General features: G+C 38.1%; 1 protein-coding gene across 2 annotated transcripts in view; it reads right to left on the bottom strand.

The window, feature by feature from the left end:
- MAGI3 (membrane associated guanylate kinase, WW and PDZ domain containing 3) overlaps nt 1-19574 on the bottom strand; it is a 242179-nt gene that overhangs the window by 83438 nt on the left and 139167 nt on the right. For both annotated transcript variants that reach the window (XM_044914587.1, XM_021690023.1), the window contains exon 2: nt 10815-10931. In XM_044914587.1, the coding sequence (XP_044770522.1) occupies nt 10815-10931 (117 nt within the window). The remainder of the gene's footprint in view (nt 1-10814; nt 10932-19574) is intronic.

The following is a 19574-nucleotide window of genomic DNA, read 5'->3' as shown; positions in this document are numbered from 1 at the left end:
GGCCAGACTTATCAAAAAGAAAAAAGAAATGACCCAAATCAACAAAATCATGAATGAAAGAGGAGAGATCACAACCAACACCAAAGAAATACAAACAATTATAAAAACATATTATGAGCAACTCTATGCCAGCAAATTAGATAATCTGGAAGAAATGGATGCATTCCTAGAGATGTATAAACTACCAAAACTGAACCAGGAAGAAATAGAAAACCTGAACAGACCTATAACCACTAAGGAAATTGAAGCAGTCATCAAAAATCTCCCAACAAACAAAAGCCCAGGGCCAGATGGCTTCCCAGGGGAATTCTATCAAACGTTTAAAAAAGAATTAATACCTATTCTTCTGAAACTGTCCCAAAAACTAGAAATGGAAGGAAAACTTCCAAACTCATTTTATGAGGCCACCATTACCTTGATCCCAAAACCAGACAAAGACCCCATCAAAAAGGAGAATTACAGACCAATATCCTTGATGAATATGGATGCAAAAATTCTCACCAAAATACTAGCCAATAGGATCCAACAGTACATTAAAAGGATTATTCACCACGACCAAGTGGGATTTATCCCTAGGCTGCAAGGTTGGTTCAACATCCGCAAATCAATCAATGTGATACAATACATTAATAAAAGAAAGAACAAGAACCATACAATCCTCTCAACAGATGCAGAAAAAGCATTTGACAAAGTACAGCATCCTTTCTTGATCAAAACTCTTCAGAGTATAGGGATAGAGGGTACATACCTCAATATCATAAAAATCACCTATGAAAAACCCACAACGAGTATCATTCTCAATGGGGAATAACTGAGAGCTTTCCCCCTAAGGTCAGGAACGCGGCAGGGATGTCCACTATCACCACTGCTATTCAACATAGTATTAGAAGTCCTAGCCACAGCAATCAGACAACAAAAAGAAATAAAAGGCATCCAAATTGGCAAAGAAGAAGTCAAACTCTCACTCTTTGCAGATGATATGATGCTGTACGTGGAAAACCCAAAAGACTCCACCCCAAAACTGCTAGAACTCATACAGGAATTCAGTAAAGTGGCAGGATATAAAATCAATACACAGAAATCAGTAGCATTCCTATACACCAACAAGACAGAAGAAAGAGAAATTAAGGAGTCGATTCCATTTACAACTGCACCCAAAACCATAAGATACCTAGGAATAAATCTAACCAAAGAGGCAAAGAATCTGTTCTCAGAAAACTGTAAAATACTCATGAAAGAAATTGAGGAAGACACAAAGAAATGGAAAAACGTTCCATGCTCATGGATTGGAAGAACAAATATTGTGAAGATGTCAATGCTACCTAGAGCAATCTACACATTCAATGCAATCCCCATCAAAATACCATCCACTTTTTTCAAAGAAATGGAACAAATAATCCTAAAATTTGTATGGAACCAGAAAAGACCCCACATAGCCAGAGGAATGCTGAAAAAGAAAAGCAAAGCTGGTGGCATCACAATTCTGGACTTCCAGCTCTATTACAAAGCTGTCATCATCAAGACAGTATGGTGCTGGCACAAAACCAGACACATAGATCAATGGAACAGAATAGAGAGCCCAGAAATGGACCCTCAACTCTATGGTCAACTAATCTTCGACAAAGCAGGAAAGAATGTCCAATGGAAAAAAGACAGTCTCTTCAACAAATGGTGTTGGGAAAATTGGACAGCCACATGCAGAAGAATGAAACTGGACCATTTCCTTACACCACACACAAAAATAGACTCAAAATGGTTGAAAGACCTAAATGTGAGACAGGAGTCCATCAAAATCCTAAAGGAGAACACAGGCAGCAACTCTTTGACCTCAGCTGCAGCAACTTCTTCCTAGAAACATTGCCAAAGGCAAGGGAAGCAAGGGCAAAAATGAACGATTGGGACCTCATCAAGATAAAAAGCTTTTGCACAGCAAAAGAAACAGTCAACAAAACCAAAAGACAACCAACAGAATGGGGGAAGATATTTGCAAATGACATATCAGATAAATGGCTAGTATCCAAAATCTATAAAGAACTTATCAAACTCAACACCCAAAGAACAAATGATCCAATCAAGAAATGGGCAGAAGACATGAACAGACATTTCTCCAAAGAAGACATCCAAATGACCAACAGACACATGAAAAAGTGCTCAGCATCGCTCGGTATCAGGGAAATCCAAATCAAAACCTCAATGAGATATCACCTCACACCAGTCAGAATGGCTAAAATTAACAAGTCAGGGAACGACAGATGTTGGTGGGGATGTGGAGAATGGGGAACCCTCCTACACTGTTGGTGGGAATGCAAGCTGGTGCAGCCACTCTGGAAAACAGTATGGAGGTTCCTCAAAAAGTTGAAAATAGAGCTACCATATGATCCAGCAATTGCACTACTGGGTATTTACCCCAAAGATACAAATGTAGGGACCTGAAGGGGTACGTGCACCCCAATGTTTATAGCAGCAATGTCCACAATAGCCAAACTGTGGAAAGAGCCAAGATGTCCATCGACAGATGAATGGATAAAGAAGATGTGGTATACATATATACAATGGAATATTATGCAGCCATCAAAAGGAATGAAAACTTGCCATTTGCAATGATGTGGATGGAACTGGAGGGTGTTATGCTGAGCGAAATAAGTCAATCAGAGAAAGACATGTATCATATGACCTCACTGATATGAGGAATTCTTAATCTCAGGAAACAAACTGAGGGTTGCTGGAGTGGTGGGGGGTGGGAGGGATGGGGTGGATGGGTGATAGACATTGGGGAGGGTATGTGCTATGGTGAGCGCTGTGAATTGTACATGACTGTTGAATCACAGATCTGTACCTCTGAAACAAATAATATATTATATGTTTAAAAAAAAAAAAAAGAAGAAGATAGCAGGAGGGGAAGAATGAAGGGGGGGAAATCGAAGGGGGAGATGAACCATGAGGGACGATGGACTCTGAAAAACAAACTGAGAGCTCTAGAGGGGAGGGGGGTGGGAGGATGGGTTAGCCTGGTGATGGGTATTAAAGAGGGCACGTTCTGCATGGAGCACTGGGTGTTATACGCAAACAATGAATCATGGAACACTACATCAAAAACTAATGATGTAATGTATGGTGATTAACATAACATAATAATAATAATAATAAACGTGATGCCACTTCTTGTCCTGAATTACAAGCATCCTACTTTCCATCGGAAGGAACGTGGCACTGTGCTTAAGCCCAAGAACACAACCAAATCTAAAATTCCTTCTTGGAGGGTCTGTCTCCTGGGACTACTACAAGTACCAATTCTGTATCGACCAGGATCCAAACAGGAGAGAGAAACATGGTAAGTTGAACAAGGAGAGCTTAATACAAAAATGATTAACTATTTACAAGGAATTAACTAAGAGGATATAAAAGAGAACTTTAAAGAATACTACCCTAGAGCTGAGGAAGAATACTCAAATAAGGAACAAACTTGGAAGGGAGGGATGCTCCTACACTCTGGGATTCAGACTTCTTTGGAGAAGGTGTGGTCATAGCCTGGGGATGGATCTGGTTCATAGTTGGTAGGTCAAGGCTGGCAGACAAGGAACAGTCTGCTGGGGTACTGATGAAATTCACCAGCAAGCTGCCTGCAGTGGGGGCTGTTTCAAACTGCCTAGAAAACCATCTGGGACACTGGCTGGACTTGGCAGAAACCCAGTAAAAAACCACTTGCAGGGAATATTGTTGAAATCTGGGGAGCCATGTGGGGTGCCCATCAAACTCATTATGAAGCTGCAAGGAAGTCAGCAGGTGCACTGGTGGAATTCAGGAAGCTGCCTATGAGGTGGGAAACTGAGTGCTGGAGCACTGCTGAAACTTACGGTCTTTTTGCAGGCAAGAGCAAAAAGAAAAAGACACACCGCAACTAGCAAAAGATGATTTTTCTTTTTCCAGTATTCTACCTGCCAGCCCCAAGATAATCTGACGATGTACCTACCAGCTGGCAAAGGAGGAACGCTGCAATATCATACCCAGGCAAAAAAGAGTAATTTGAAGCCAAGAGGCACTAAATTAATAACCGGCAGACTAGTTTTCTGAGCGATTCTACCATCAACGGGAGTTGAATTTTGTCAAGTGTTTTTTTTTTTTGCATCTATTTGAGGAGATCATCTGTTTTGTTTTGTTTTTCTTTTCCAGTCTGTTACCATATTAATTTGAAATGTTATCCCAACTGTTCATTCCTGGGACAAATACCCCTTGGTCATACTTTATTATCCTTTTACACATTGCTATATATTTATTTGCTAAAATATTTTAAGGAGTTTTAAGTCTATGTTCATGAAAAATTGTGGTCTAGTATTATTTTCTTTTAATGTCCTTGTCTGGTTTTAGAATCAGGATAATGATCAGATCACAGAATGAGTTGGGAAGTTCCCTCCTCCTCTATTTTCTTAAAGAGTCTGTGTAGAATTAGTATTATTTCTTCTTTAAGTATTCGGAACAAGTCACTCCTACCATCTGGGCCTGACACTTTCTTAATGGGAAAGTTACAAACTACAAATTCAATTCCTTTAACAGATTGAGAACTGTTATTAAGTTCATCTATTACTTCTTTATTTTTTAAAGATTTTATTTCTTTAAGAGCGAGTGAGAGAGAGAACAAGCAGGGTCAGGGGGAGAGGGATATGCAGACTCCCCACCAAGCAGGGAGTTCGACTCGGGGCTCGATCCCAGGATACTGGGATCATGACTCGAGTTAGAGGCAGACACTTAACTGACTGAGCCACCCAGGCATCCCTCATCTATTTCTTCTTGAGTGAATATTGGTAGTTTTTTCCCTCCAAGGAATTTTTCCATTTCATCTGAGTTCAGTTTACTGTCACCAAGTTGTTTAGAATATTCCTGACTGTCCACTTAACATCTGTAGGATTTTTAATGATACCATCTCTCTCATTCTTAATATTGTTAAACAGTGTTTTCTCACTCTTTACCTGAGCAGTATGACTAGAAGTTTACCAGTTTTACTGATCAGAAAAAAATCAACTTTGGGTTTCATTGATTTCTCTATTCTGTTTTCTACTTTATTGATTTCTGCTTTTATCTTTATTTCCTTTCTTCTACTTAATTTGGGTTTACTTTGCTCTTCTTTTGCTAGAAGTTTAGATCACTGATTGAGATCTTTATTTGCTAAGTACTTAACACTATAAATTTCCTGTTATACCAACATCCCACAAATTGGTATGTTGGGTTTGATATGTTTTGAGATGCTGATATGTGTAATATTTTGTATTTTCCTTGTGGCTTCAACTCACAGATTATTTAGAAGTGTGCTATTTAATTTCTAAATATTCAGAGATTTTCCAGATCATTTTGTTAAGTGATTTCCTGTAATTCCATTATGATCACAGAATATATTCTGTAGGATTTAAATTCTTTTAAATTTATTGGATCTTGTTTTATGGCCCAGAATATGGTCTTCATTTGTAAATGTTCCATGTACACTAGAAAAGAATGAATATTCTTCTGTTGTTGGAAGGCATGTTCTAATACATAGCAATTAGGTCAAGTTGGTTCAAAGTGTTACTCATGTTATAACCCTACCGATTTTTTGTTTACTTTCCCTGAAGGAGGTGTTGAAATCTTAAACTCTATTGTTGTTGTCTATTTCCTTTCAGTTCTATCTCTCTGGTATCATTTCCATTCCACCTGAAGAATTTCCTTTAGTATTTCTTATAGTGCAAGTCTGCTGGTGAAAAATTCCCTCACTTTTTTTTTTTTTTTTTGGTCTGAAAAATTCTTTATTTCTCTTAAGGATATTTTTGTTGTATGTACAAATCTAGGTTGGCAGTTTTTCCTTTCAGCATGTTGAAGATGACATTTGATTGACTTTTGCCTTGTACTGGTTTCTGTTGACAAGTCTACAGTCCTTCATTGTTCCCTTGTATTTAATGTATCTTTTTTTTTTTTTTTAAGATTTTATTTAATCATTTGACAGAGAGAGAGACAGCGAGAGAGGGAGCACAAGCAGGGAGAGTGGGAGAGGGAGAAGCAGGCTTCCTGCCGAGCAGGGAGCCCAATGTGGGGCTCGATCCCAGGACCCTGGGATCATGACCTGAGCTGAAGGCAGACGCTTAACGACTGAGCCACCCAGGCACCCCGTATTTAATGTATCTTTTTTCTGTCTGTCTTTCACGTTTTCTCTATCACTGGTTTTCAGCAATTAGATATGATATATTTAGATGTGTTTTTTTATGTTTCTTCTGCTTGGGGTTTGTTGAGATCCACAGCTCTGTGGATTTATAGTTTTCATCAAATGTGGAAAAATTTCAGCCTATTTCTTCATTTGTTTTTTTTTTCTGTATCCCCCCTTTTTGGTTTGACAGTGTGCATAGCTCAATATGAATGGATCACAGTCCTGTTCTGCCTATGACCCAATTTCTGAAAATAGTTATTACATATATCTTGCCCAATTTCTAGTTGTTTACAGTAAGAAGGTAATTCCAGTACCAGTTAGTCTTTTTTTTTTTTTTTTAAGATTTTATTTATTTATTTGACAGAGAGAGACACAGCGAGAGAGGGAACACAAGCAGAGGGAGTGGGAGAGGGAGAAGCAGGCTTCCCGCTAAACAGGGAGCCTGATGTGGGGCTCAATCACAGGACCCTGGGATCATATCCTGAGCTGAAGGCAGACACTTGATGACTGAGCTACCCAGGCACCCCACCAGTTAGTCTTTCATGGCAGAAGTAGAAATGTCTCTCTCTCTCTCTCTCTGGTTACTTAAAAAAAAAAAACAAACTAATGTCTTCAGTCTTTTTCCTGTTTCAGTTTGATTCATTTATATTGCTATGTCTTCAGGTTCATTGATCTTTTCTTCCGCAGTTTCCAATCTGCTATTAAGCCCATCCATGAATTTTTGAAGTTCCATTTAATTCTTAAAAAAAAAAAAATCCATTTTCTCTTTATTTTATTCATATTTTTCTTTAAATCCTTGAGCATATTTATAACTCTAAAATGCATGCTTCAGTCATATCTGTTTATATGTCATTTATGCCATTTCTGTTTTGTTTTTTGTATTAGCTGACTTTTCTTTGGATTATGGGCCATATTTTATTCTCTTTTGTATACCTAATAATTTTTATTAGACACTGGGCATTGTAAATACTATGTTATTCAGTGTCGAGGTTTTGTTGTCTTCCTTTAAACAGTGTTGATTTTTCCCCTTTCCTCCCTCCTATCCTCCCCTCCTTCCTTTCTTTTGGCTAACAGTTAAGTTGTATGCATATCTGCCTGATCCTTTTGGGGCTTGTTTAATTAAGCTTTGTTAAAATGGGCCCCAAGGAGCTTACACCTATTTTAGCGCTACTGGTAAGCCATGACCCTTGAGGTCTCTCCACTCAGGTAGGCTAGAACTCAGATTCTCCCAGCCCTGTGTAAACTCTGGAAATTGCTAACTTTACAGCTCCCAGAGAATCTCTGCCTGGCCATGTGGAGTCTCATCCTATAGATTCTCAGCTTAGTATTCACCAACAGAGTCAAGGGGGCACCTATGTGTATTATTTGAGCTCCTTTTCTTCATAGCTCTCTCCTCTCTGACACCCTGTCCTGCAAATCTCAGGCACCTCAGACTTCTTGAACTCATATTTCTGTCTCCTCAACTCAGAATCCTCTGCACTCTGCCTGGGCTTTCCCTCCTTGTACTATAGTCCAGAAAGTGGCTCCAGGCAGAAGGCTGATGAAACCATAGGACTCCTTTGTGTGCAGTCTCCTTTCCACTTTTATTAGGGATCATAGTCTTGTCCTTTCAACAGTGCAGTATCTGACAATGGTAGATGTCTTTCTTTCTCTTATTAATTTTGTTGTTCAAATTGTTTCAGATCTTGTCAGTGGGAACCCTTTCTAGATGGCTTTTTTTTTTTTTTTTTTTTAATGTGCTTCTGATATGTCCCCATAGTTTTTTAGGCATTTACATACTTCCTGGGATAATCAGATGTTCCAAGCTCATCTTGTACTTTCCTTGCTCCAGACCCGGAATCAGAATTTTCTACAAGAAGATTTGGTATCTTTCAGTAAAGAATGGTAATTAAAAACCATGTGGTATGTTAACTGTCACTGATATACCACTGCATTCTTGGAGGAGTTGTGGACACTTCAGTGTGTTGGTTACAAGTCCTGTTAGGATCTGAAAAGGCTGTAGCTGTTTGGACCCTATGAATGAAAACCAAATAAACTGTAACTCCTTTCTAGGACAAAACCTCACACTGAGGAGAAACTGCAAAACTAGGACAGTACAAATAAATTTAAAAGAAGATCCAAGTAAAAGTGCAGAGTACAGCAGAAAGTACAAGTACATATTTTTATTAACTTGTTTTAACAAGGGAAGAGGGAGCTCTAGAGCTATGAAACTAAAAATGCTACCCTGAGACAGCCCATGCAGGCAAAATACCAAGTTATTTATAAGGGAATGAAAATTAGATTGTTTTCAGACTTTTAAAGAGCAATGCTTTATGCCAGAAGATAATCAGATAATCGACTAATAGAATTAAGATGGTCAAGGAAAGAAAATATAAGGCAAAGATTTCATATATATCCAAACAAACTTGAAAGTATAAAGGCCATAGACCAACTGTGATGATCCTCTCTTTCCTGGGGAATCTAGTAGAGAAGAAGCAGCTTTAGAAAACCACAGTTATTGAAGAAACACCAACATAAGGATTGGTAGTTACATTCGATGTGTATTTACCTACAGAATAAAGAATAAATGATAATAAAGGGGAGAGTGCAATATGTAATGGCTGTTTGTTTTGTTAATAGGGACACAGGTCAAGAATAAAAAAAAACAGTGAAAATGAGGAAAGCATATATGAAGTGGAATAAGCCTGCTGATTATCTTTGTTTGGGGTAAAAAAATATTATTTCTCTAGGCAGATGATGGGAGAGAAGGAAGGAGTAAGAAGCAATAAGTAGATCATTTAGGAAGGGAGGAAGAACAGAGTATTATATGAAAGTATAAAGACAGCCATTAGAATGAAGATACAAACCTTTCTAAAGAGAGATCAAATAAAATGGACTATGTGGTGAAAGGCTTTTTATATAAAAGATGTGTATATGGGTAAAATAGAAAACCATGACAAAACAGAGACTAAAGACATGGATCACATCAATAAATATAAAGAAAGTTTCACACTGGCTACAACATCCAACACTATTTGTAAAACAAAGAGCTTCAGAAAGATGAAAGAATAAAAGACAGACAAAGATATACCAGGCAAATGCAAAGAAAAGAAGACAGGAGTTGCAATTCTGAAATCCAACCAGGTAGATTTACAGGAGGAAATCATACATAAGGAGTTGGATTTAAAAACAAAACCAAAACATTTTTTTTTTTTTAAGATTTTATTTATTTATTTGACAGAGACACAGCGAGAGAGGGAACACAAGCAGGGGGAGTGAGAGAGGGAGAAGCAGGCTCCCCGCAGAGCAGGGAGCCCGATGCGGGACTTGATCCCAGGACCCTGGGATCATGACCTGAGCCGAAGGCAGTCGCTTAACCAACTGAGCCACCCAGGCGCCCCAAAACCAAAACATTTTATACCATGTTAAAGAGTCTGGACTTGTACTCAATGAGAGACTTTGAAGGATAAACTGTAGATGGACAAGAGTCAGACATGCACTTAAAGACAGACCAGACTGAGGGGATGTGGGAGGTGGGGATGCAGCTAGAACCAGGAAGAGGGCAGACACTGAGGGTCTACTCCAGGACACATGGTTTGCCCTCATGTTCTCATTTTAATTCTTAGAACTCCATGAGGTGTCTCTTGTTATTCATATTTTATATATGGGGATCCTGAGGTTCAGGAAGATCAAGTAACTTGTCCAAGGATCAGTATTTTTCACCTAGCTCTTTGCCCCTACATACTGTTATCTGTTAAAAAAAAAAAAAAAAAGTTCAAGCAAGAAAGGGTGAGCATCTAAGGCAGTGCAGAAGGATCGGTATTTAAGGACCGTAATTAGGCAGGCTTGGTGATAGATGGGACACTGTGTAAGAGTAAATAACAAGAAAAAGAAAGAAAGAATTCCAGAGCCATTATAAGAGCTACTATCTACAAGAAGTTACAAATATATTGAAAAGGAATACAAACCAGAACATTCTTTTACATCCTTTTACTGTTTACTGCTTTTTATTCTTCCCCAGACTTGTTCTAACTAAAATCTAAGCATACATGGTTTCTTGTTTTGTGTTAAAACACACACACACACACACACTCACACACACACCATCCTTACAACAACAACAACAACAACAACAACAACCAGGTCCTATGAAAACTACCAAGACTGGAATAGATACACAAACATCTAGATAAAAATTCAACATAGATTACTACAAAGAAGGTAGCGCATTTCCTCCTTTTTTCCTTTGGGGAAGGGGCAGATCTTAAAATAAGTAATGTCCTAATAATTAATACAAAAATGTTTGTTCTCAGTGTACAAGGCACTGAGAGTGAAAAAAGTTTATTATTTATTCTTACTGAATAAACATTTGGAACTGATTTATAGAAGAAAATTTAGTTAGCAGAATGTACATGGATAGTCTTAAACTCTTGAAGTCTAATGACTGTTTTTAAAGTTACAATATAGAATCTTCTAGTTTTTCTACTTTAAAAACAAAAGCCCTGCATGTCCTTGGAAAACTTTTCTCCTTATCCAATTTGTGTTTCATTCTAGTGCCCCAACTCAGTCTTCCCAATCTGATATAAGATACTCTACTGAATTACTTCTACATGTTTGATTAGTTAAATAAGGATACATTGGCCTTTCTTTTATTCAATCTCATACTTACATGGAATGGTTCTCAAGTAGAGATTATCTCTGATCACTTGCTGCAATTTGTGGTCAATTGATCCTTTCTGAAACTGAAGACTCAGGTAATGTCGCAAATCTTTATTAATGACTTTGCCTACGAAAAAAACCACAGAAGACAGAACACATAACTGTTAGATCTCCAGTTAAATATTGATGGTAGTGACTGAATACCCTTAAACCATTTAGCTATAGACAGGAAAAAGAAATCAGAGTATTTTACTGTATTTTACTAAAAACAACACTGCTTTACTAAAAACAAATTATTATAGTACTATAATTAATAACATATACCTATAGTACATAATGTGGGCATAATTTTACAATAGTAGGGGAAGGACAAGGTATAGGTCAGAGAATATGACAAATACCCAAGATAATTTCCATCTATAGCTTTAAATACCATCTATATACTGATAACTTCTAGGTGCTTATCATGTCTCCATCCCTGATCTATGTCCACCAAGCTCCAGAGCCATCAAACTCATTCGTATACATTGCAAATATAGAAAGTCAAATAAGCACCTCAAATTTCAGACAGCGGAAACAGAACTCTTAATTCCATCCTCCCCCAATTTTTCCTCTACTCTAGTTTTCCTTGTCTTAAGCAAATAATAGCACCATCAACCCAGCAGAACAGACCCAAAAGCTAGAAGTCATCAGAAGTTTCTGATTTCTCCTTTTCACTTCTATCCCTCAGATCCAATCCAGTAGCAACTTTTGTCAGTTCTACCTCCAAAACATGCCCTATGTCCACTTCTCTCCATTTCCAGAGCCTCCACCCTAATCAAAGCCACCATCATTTCCCATCTCGGATTCTGCAACAGCCTTCTAATCTGTCTCCCTGCATTCATTCTTGCCTCCTTCCTGCTCCCACCACTTACACAGAAGCCAGAGTGAGATTCTGAACATAAACCAGATAATCACTACTCTGTTTAGTGCCCCCCACCCCCACCATGACTTCTTTTTGCACTTGGGATAAAATCCAAACTTCCACATGTTCTAGCTTTGGCCATCTCTGACTCAAACCCATTCACTAACCCCCCACTAGCCATGCTTCCACCCACACTGGCCATCTTCCAAAAGGCCAAATGGACCCTACCTTAGAGCCTTCTGCCTATCACTGACTGAACAGGCATTTTCTGTCCACTCACTTGACTCCTAGATACAAGGTGATTCAATAACAGAATGAAAGATTTTTTTTTTTCTTATTTGTGGGGAAAATGGGAGATAAAAAGAGGACTATTAGAGGTCTCAAAGAAATGTTAAGCAGAAAAATAGAGGATTGCAGAAATCTGATAGCAGTGAATTTATAGTAAAGGTTGAACTTAAAATGAAAACCAAAGCAATCCAAACACTTCACTAGATAAGACTTCACAGGATTACAAAAGGGCAATGATAAAACATAATGTATTACTATATTGAGTAAGAAATGACTAGGCAATTAAAATATACTCTGTTTTATTTGGAACAGCTTAATTATGACAAGGATAAGTCAAAAGGTTACTACAGATCAGTTCATTCTTTTAACTATTATTCCATGATATAGCATTTCTAATCCCCCCTTTTGGTCTTTTCTCACAGGTATAAGCAAGCATAACCAAATGAGAGAGTGTTAATACAAGCAGGAAACCAGGGTGCTGCTAAAGTTTAGAGATAACATTCGGATCCTAAACTAATAAACACAGACCAAAAAGTCTCTGTTTTGCCTTGCCAAAAATAGATGCTGAGGAAGGGGGACCCCTCTCTGATCAAAGAAGAAAGCCTGAAAGATATTTACAGGGATAACACAGAAGAATCCCTGGTCACAGAAGTGGTTTCTGCCAGGCATTCAGGGGCTCTACCAACCCGAGTTCCGTTTAGATGGAATCATATTATGCCATTTCTTATTTTTATCACAGTACTTGTTCTTTGCTGAGTGGAAGAAAAACACAATTCATAATCAATACTGTACAGTCCGAGAACCCAGAAATAGACCCTCAACTCTATGGTCAACTAATCTCCAACAAAGCAGGAAAGAATATCCAATGGAAAAAAAGACAGTCTCTTCAAGAAATGGTGTTGGTAAAATTGGACAGCCCCATGCAGAAGAATGAAACTGGACCACTTTCTTACACCATACACAAAAATAAACTCAAAATGGATGAAAGACCTAAATGTGAGATAGGAAATCCATCAAAATCCTGTAGGAGAATACGGGCAGCAACCTCTTTGACCTCAGCCACAACAACCTCTTGCTAGACACGTCTCCAAAGGCAAGGGAAACAAAAGCAAAAATGAACTACTGGGACTTTATCAGGATAAAAAGCTTTCGCATAGCAAAGGAAACAGTCAACAAAACTAACAGGCAGTCTATGGAATGGGAGAAGATATTCGCAAATGACTTATCAGACAAAGGGCTAGCATCCAAAATCTATAAAGAACTTATCAAACTCAACACCAAAGAACAAATAATCCAGTCAAGAAATGGGCAGAAGACATGAACAGATATTTCTCCAAAGAAGACATACAAATAGCCAACAGACACATGAAAAAATGCTCAACATCACTCATCATCAGGGAAATACAAATCAAAACCACAATGAGATACTACCTCACACCAGTCAGAATGGCTAAAATTAACCACTCAGGAAACAACAGATGTTGGCGAGGATGTGGAGAAAGGGGAACCCTCTTACACTGTTGGTGGGAATGTAAACTGGTGCAGCCATTCTGGAAAACAGTATGGAGGTTCCTCAAAAAGTTAAAAATAGAACTACCCTAAGACCTAGCAACTGACTACTAGGTATTTTTATCCTAAGGATACAAACATAGTGACTCGAAGGGGCACCTGCACCCCAATGTTTATAGCAGCAATGTCCAAAACAGCTAAACTATAGAAAAGAGCTCAGATGTCCATCAACACAGGAATGGATAAAGAAGATATATATATATATAGGCAGCAACCTCTTTGACCTCAGCCACAACAACTTCTTGCTAGACACGTCTCCAAAGGCAAGGGAAACAAAAGCAAAAATGAACTATTGGGACTTCATCAGTTACAATATATATAATATATATGATATATATATATTATACACACACACACAGGAATACTGGAATGGAGTATTACTCAGCCATCAAAAAGAATGAACTCTTGCCATTTGCAACGACATGGATGGAACTAGAGGGTATTATGCTAAGTGAAATAAGTCAGAGAAAGACAAATGCCACATAATTTCACTCATATGTGGGGTTTAAGAAACAGATGGGGCGCCTGGGTGGCTCAGTTGGTTAAGCAACTGCCTTCGGCTCAGGTCATGATCCTGGAGTCCCGGGATCAAGTCCCACATCGGGCTCCCTGCTCGGCAGGGAGTCTGCTTCTCCCTCTGACCCTCCCCCCTCTCATGCTGTCTTTCATTAAAAAAAAAAAGAAACAAAAAAAAGAAGCAAAACAGATGAACATAGGGGAAGGGAAGGAAAAATAAAGTAAGATGAAAACAGAGAGGGAGGCAAACCATAAGAGACTCTTAACTATAGGAAACAAACTGAGGGTTGTTGGAGGGGAGGGGGATGGGGGCATAGGGTAATTGGTGATGGACATTAAGGAGGGCACTTGATATAATGAGCACTGGGTGTTACATGCAACTGATGAATCCCTAAATTCTACCCCTGAAACTAATAATACAGTATATGTTAACGAAATTCAATTTAAATTAAAAAAAATACTGCATAGTCTCATTTCTTATTGAACAAAAACAAACCCAATAATGAATTTATTAAATATTTTAAAAATTAGGTAAGGTATGTTCCAAATGCTTTGTAATAAATATTATACAAAAGCTTTGATGGGTTGTTATATAGGTGCTTACAAGTTTTAGTGACATATGTGGATGTTTAGAGTTCTTGAACAGATAGAGAATGCATCATTGTTTTTTTCCACTTAAAATAATATAGTACCAGCTCCAATATCTAAAAATCCTCTACCCAACATATTTTCATGAATACACTTAATTTGGATAAAGGATAATGCCTCCATAATTCAAGAAGACAATATGAGTCAACACTTTTTTTTAACTCAAGATTTTGTGTTTTAATTTGAAACTTTATATAAGATATGGTATAGCTCACAGAGGTAACTATAAAATGCTGAAAACTCAGACTGGATTTTAATCCAATTAAAATAACAGCTATTAAATCAGATATAATGAGAGGCAAAGCCATAATAAAAGTCACAGATCACAAGTTACAGCTAAAAATGGGATTCTTAAGGTGGAAATGAAGTTAAAACACCTCATTTCCTGTTTCAAAGGCCTATAAGATCTTAAGACTGAGAGGCCAGTTAAAGCAGAAAGAACTAGATTTAAAGAATGGTACCTGAGATTATCTGGGCTGGAACTGCACTCACTCTCAATTACCACCCACAACTCCTGCTGGGGTTCTGGATGCAATGATGAAATGAACAGTTGCCAAGAAAAGGGTGAGGGACAATGTCATAAATGTAGTATTTCATTTAAAATGCACAAGTCATTCAAAAAAGTCATCACACATCTTCAAGGTTGGAGACAAAATATTACAAATATCAGTGAAATGTCAATTATAAAAGATTAACAATTTATATGGGGTTGGCATTCTTTCAGATTAATAATTAATAGTAAAATATAATGAATATAGTAGTCATCATGAACTTCCTTGCCTCAAGAAACCAAACGACCTTCTGTAAGGGGACAGAATATTATGGTTCTCTCTTTGATAGGATTCCAGGGAATTTGTTTAAAAAAAAAAAAAGTATAAATATCCTGAGTAGGCAGATGACTGTGGAATTACTAGAAGACCAAGAGAAACATTAACTCACAAAAACACTGCTGAGTATATCTATATTATCAAGTTGTATATAAACGTCAGCCTTTTATTCAGGCAGAGTTTCACAGAAACTTGACATTTCAAGGGTATGAAAAACATTTACTTGGGGTTAATGCAGTTGTTGCTAAACAAGGAAGAGAAAAAGATTCTTCATAATTTAGCATTCCCACCCATCCAGGCTTTGCTTTAAGTGTTAAGATTATTCCCTGACTTCTAAGTGATTTATTAAGTTTATTCATGAAACTTAAAATAGATCTACATATCTTACAAATACAGCTCAGGTGGGGAAAAGTCTGTAACTGAAATCTCAATCAGATGAATAAATCCAGACACTCAAGTTTCAACATACAAATCCTTAGTCAAAAGAATCCATCGCTACAAATCCATATTTTTTGAATATATGTGAACTAATATTCACTAGCAGTTCTCTTTGAGGAATGTGTGTGTAGAGACACTGGTTATAAATCAGATAAACCCTATGGCATGTCAGCATGGGAGTAGCCATTCAACCAGCTGTAAACTGGTCTAATTGTCAACATTTCACTGCCTTTTCCATAAGGATCGTCTAAGAGACTTTGCCAACCACTTCCTTAAATCAAGATGGCACATGACTTTACTATTCTCTAACCCAGTAGTAATTATAAAATTGGGTGGGGGGATGAGAGGAGTTTGGCATATCTTGTTCTTATAAATTCACACTAATTCATAGTGATCATCCCATTCTTCTCTAAACACTTGAGATTTTTTATATTTGTTCAATCTCTTCAAATCTTGCCACAGTTTCCAGTTAAGGAAGTAGGCTTGAGTTTTTACAATCTACTTCACACCTTTTTGGAAACTGGAACATTTGCCTCTCTTCAGTCTCCTGGTACTTTCCATATTCTCCATGATTTCATAAAGAAAACTGACAATAGCTCTGAGATCAAATCTTTCATGCCTTTAACTCCTGGGAGGCAATTCAGTTGAGTTTTGAAAATGTAAATTCATTTAAAGTGAATGAAACCTTTATTATCTTCTCATTTTAAAGAAATTTAATTTCCCCCATTTCAGGCTGTTTGTTTTCCTTTTACTATTTGAAAAGTAATTCTGCTAGTTCAAGATTATGGAAGCAAAGTAAGAATGGCACATGTCTATTTCTGCCTACAAACAGCTAACATTAACAACATCTTCTGACAGTAAACCTACCTCTTCCTTCCTGTTGCTTTTGCACCAGACACAACCTTAAAAGCATTTTGTGCTCTCTGAAGTATCTTAGCTCCTTTTGAGCTTTGGCCTGTAGAGAAGAAAATTCTTAAATGCTCATTTCTTACAGTCTACTTAGCTCTCTATAAATGTGATTATGTGCTCCTTCCATTTGTCAATCATATAATCTTTTAAAAACAAACGTGAGCTGCTCAGAGCACTCTGTGTCCCCAAAAAGAATTTCCTCATATAACTTTTGTTTTAGAAATCTCTAGTTTTGGGGCGCCTGTGTGGCTCAGTCAGTTAAGCATCTGCTTCGGCTCAGGTCATGATCTGGGGACCCTGAGATAGAGCCCTGTGTCAGGCTTCCTGCTCAGCAGGGAGCCTGCTTCTCCTTCTCCCTCTGCCTCTCCCCTCCACTAGTGTGTTCTCTATCTCTCTCTCAAATAAATAAAATCTTAAAAAAAGAAAGAAAGAAAGAAAGAAAGAAATCTCTAGTCTTAGAACCACACCTAGAGATGTGATAAACTTTTAAAAATCTGTTGTCCTCAACAGCAAAAAGTATGGGCATAACCATGTCCTAGTTCTCTTCTTTACTATGGTGACTATAGGATAGCCTAGTGACTTTCCCCAATAAACTGTTCCATATAACTAGCTCAACACAATGAACGTTACTCATTAGTCCTTTCCCATTAGACCTAGCGGTGTATTTCATTGCTTCCTCCACCTCTTGAGCTCTACAGTAGTAAGAGAAAGCTGCGTGAAAGTGGTTAAGAGGATATACAGAAGCTTAACTCCAAACTGGCTCCTTGGTTAAGGCAGGATCCTGCTAAAACAAAATAAATCAAATGGTAGTCTACCTGTTGTGAAACTGTAAATGGTATTTGAATAAGTCTTCTCTAGAAAGTCAACCTACACATTTCACTGTAAAATATATTCTATGACACAGAAGTTATTCAAAGTTATTTTTTAAAGATTTCTTATTTATTTGAGAGAGAGAGCACGCACACAGGTGGGCTGGAGGGGCAGAGGGAGAGGGAGAAGCAGACTCCCTGCTGAGTAGGGAGCCTGCTGCAGGGATGGATCCCAGGACCCTAGGATCATGATCCAAGACAAAGGCAGACATTTAACCAACTGAGCCACCCAGGTGCCCCCAAAATTATCTTATACAGTTGTTAAACATACAAGTTTGTCAGCTGAGGGCCAAGCCATGGTTTGTTTTTACAGAGTTAGTCCTAGTATCTAGCACACAAAATGAATCAGTTGAATTTTGTATTTTTGATTTTTCATTTGACCCTCTCTATCCTTGAATACATGAAATTTTAGAAGAGAATACTCACCTGATAAAGCACTTTTTAGTAGTCTGTATACAACTTTATCCTAAACTGTGTTTCTTAAACAATGAAACTGATTTTATTTTGACTATCAAAACACCAAAATAAATTTTCATTGAAGCAGCATGCACTTGTAAGTCTTTAAAAGTAGGTTTAATTATAGTTTATATGCTAATTCCTTGAATTCTGTTGTTTATTTATTAATACTTTTAAATGAATTCACAAAATGGTATCTGGTTATCCTGAAATATAAAATAAGGCTAAATTAACCATTCATATCTACTGTGTTCTAGCACCACTGGGGATAACAAGTCCAAGCAGGAAAAAACCCCCAAACCCTTCTGCTTTTCCTGGGGGGGGGGCGGAGATGCAGGAATGAGAAGAGGAATGGGAAATAGAGATCACTAGGACTTATTTTAGAAATGTTATTATATATATTACACGCTATGAGTTTTCACCCCCATGAAAACCTTTGAGGTAGGTGTTATTATTATTTCCACTTTACACAGAAGGGGCTGAGGTATAAAGAGGTTAAGTAACTTGGACAAGGTGACATCATTAAAGGTAGCAGACCTGGGATCTGAACCCAGTCAGCCCGGCTCCAGAACCTTTACTGGAGTACTGTGCTAAATGCCCGGCCCCCACCTACCCGTCTATCTATTTATATCTTTTGATGAATTTCTTCTCTTGCATAAGCTTATGAGAGTGCGAGCAAAGCTCTCTCATTAAGACCCTACCCTTCCTTGAAACAGCTGCAACTACTATGTAAACAAGGATGCACCCAGTCCTTGGTAGTAGGCACTTGAGGGTAAAGCCCGGAATGAGAGTTCACGCAAATGAAACCTGAAGCCTCGCAGGGAAGATGAACATTGAAAAAGACATTTCAAACACAAGAGCATTAGGAAAGATTAGCACAGAGCACTGTGGGAATCCACTACCTAGATCCTAAGTCAGGGCAGCCCGGGAAGACGTCCCTAAGTAAGTTACACTGGAGCTGAAACCTGAAGGATAAACAGGAGCCAGCTGGGCCAAAAAAAAAGGGAGGGGAGGGGAGTTGAGGGAATGGGACATGCAAAGACGCTTACTTGAGGTGGGAAGGAACACAGTGATTACAGGAAGGGAGAGAAATCCAGTATAGCTGGTTCTTAGAAAGTGAGGAAGGGTTCCCACAAGCTGAGACAAGAGTTCCAGGGACTAGTGGGTTGACTAGCACCTTACAATAATAAGAACACCAACAACTTAAGTCTGACACCAAGGCCCTTACTAATTGCTTTAAGCTAACAACTACGGATATGTTCTTACTGGCCACCTCTACATTCCGTACTTCAAAGGCCATCTCATTATTTCTGTTCTGTCTTCTATCTCTACATTCACGGTCCTAA

Source organism: Neomonachus schauinslandi, chromosome 4 (genome assembly GCF_002201575.2).
Source record: "Neomonachus schauinslandi chromosome 4, ASM220157v2, whole genome shotgun sequence".
Classification (NCBI taxonomy): Eukaryota; Metazoa; Chordata; class Mammalia; order Carnivora; family Phocidae; genus Neomonachus; species Neomonachus schauinslandi.
Note: the sequence above shows the minus strand (reverse complement) of the source record. Positions and strands in the feature narration are given on the sequence as shown.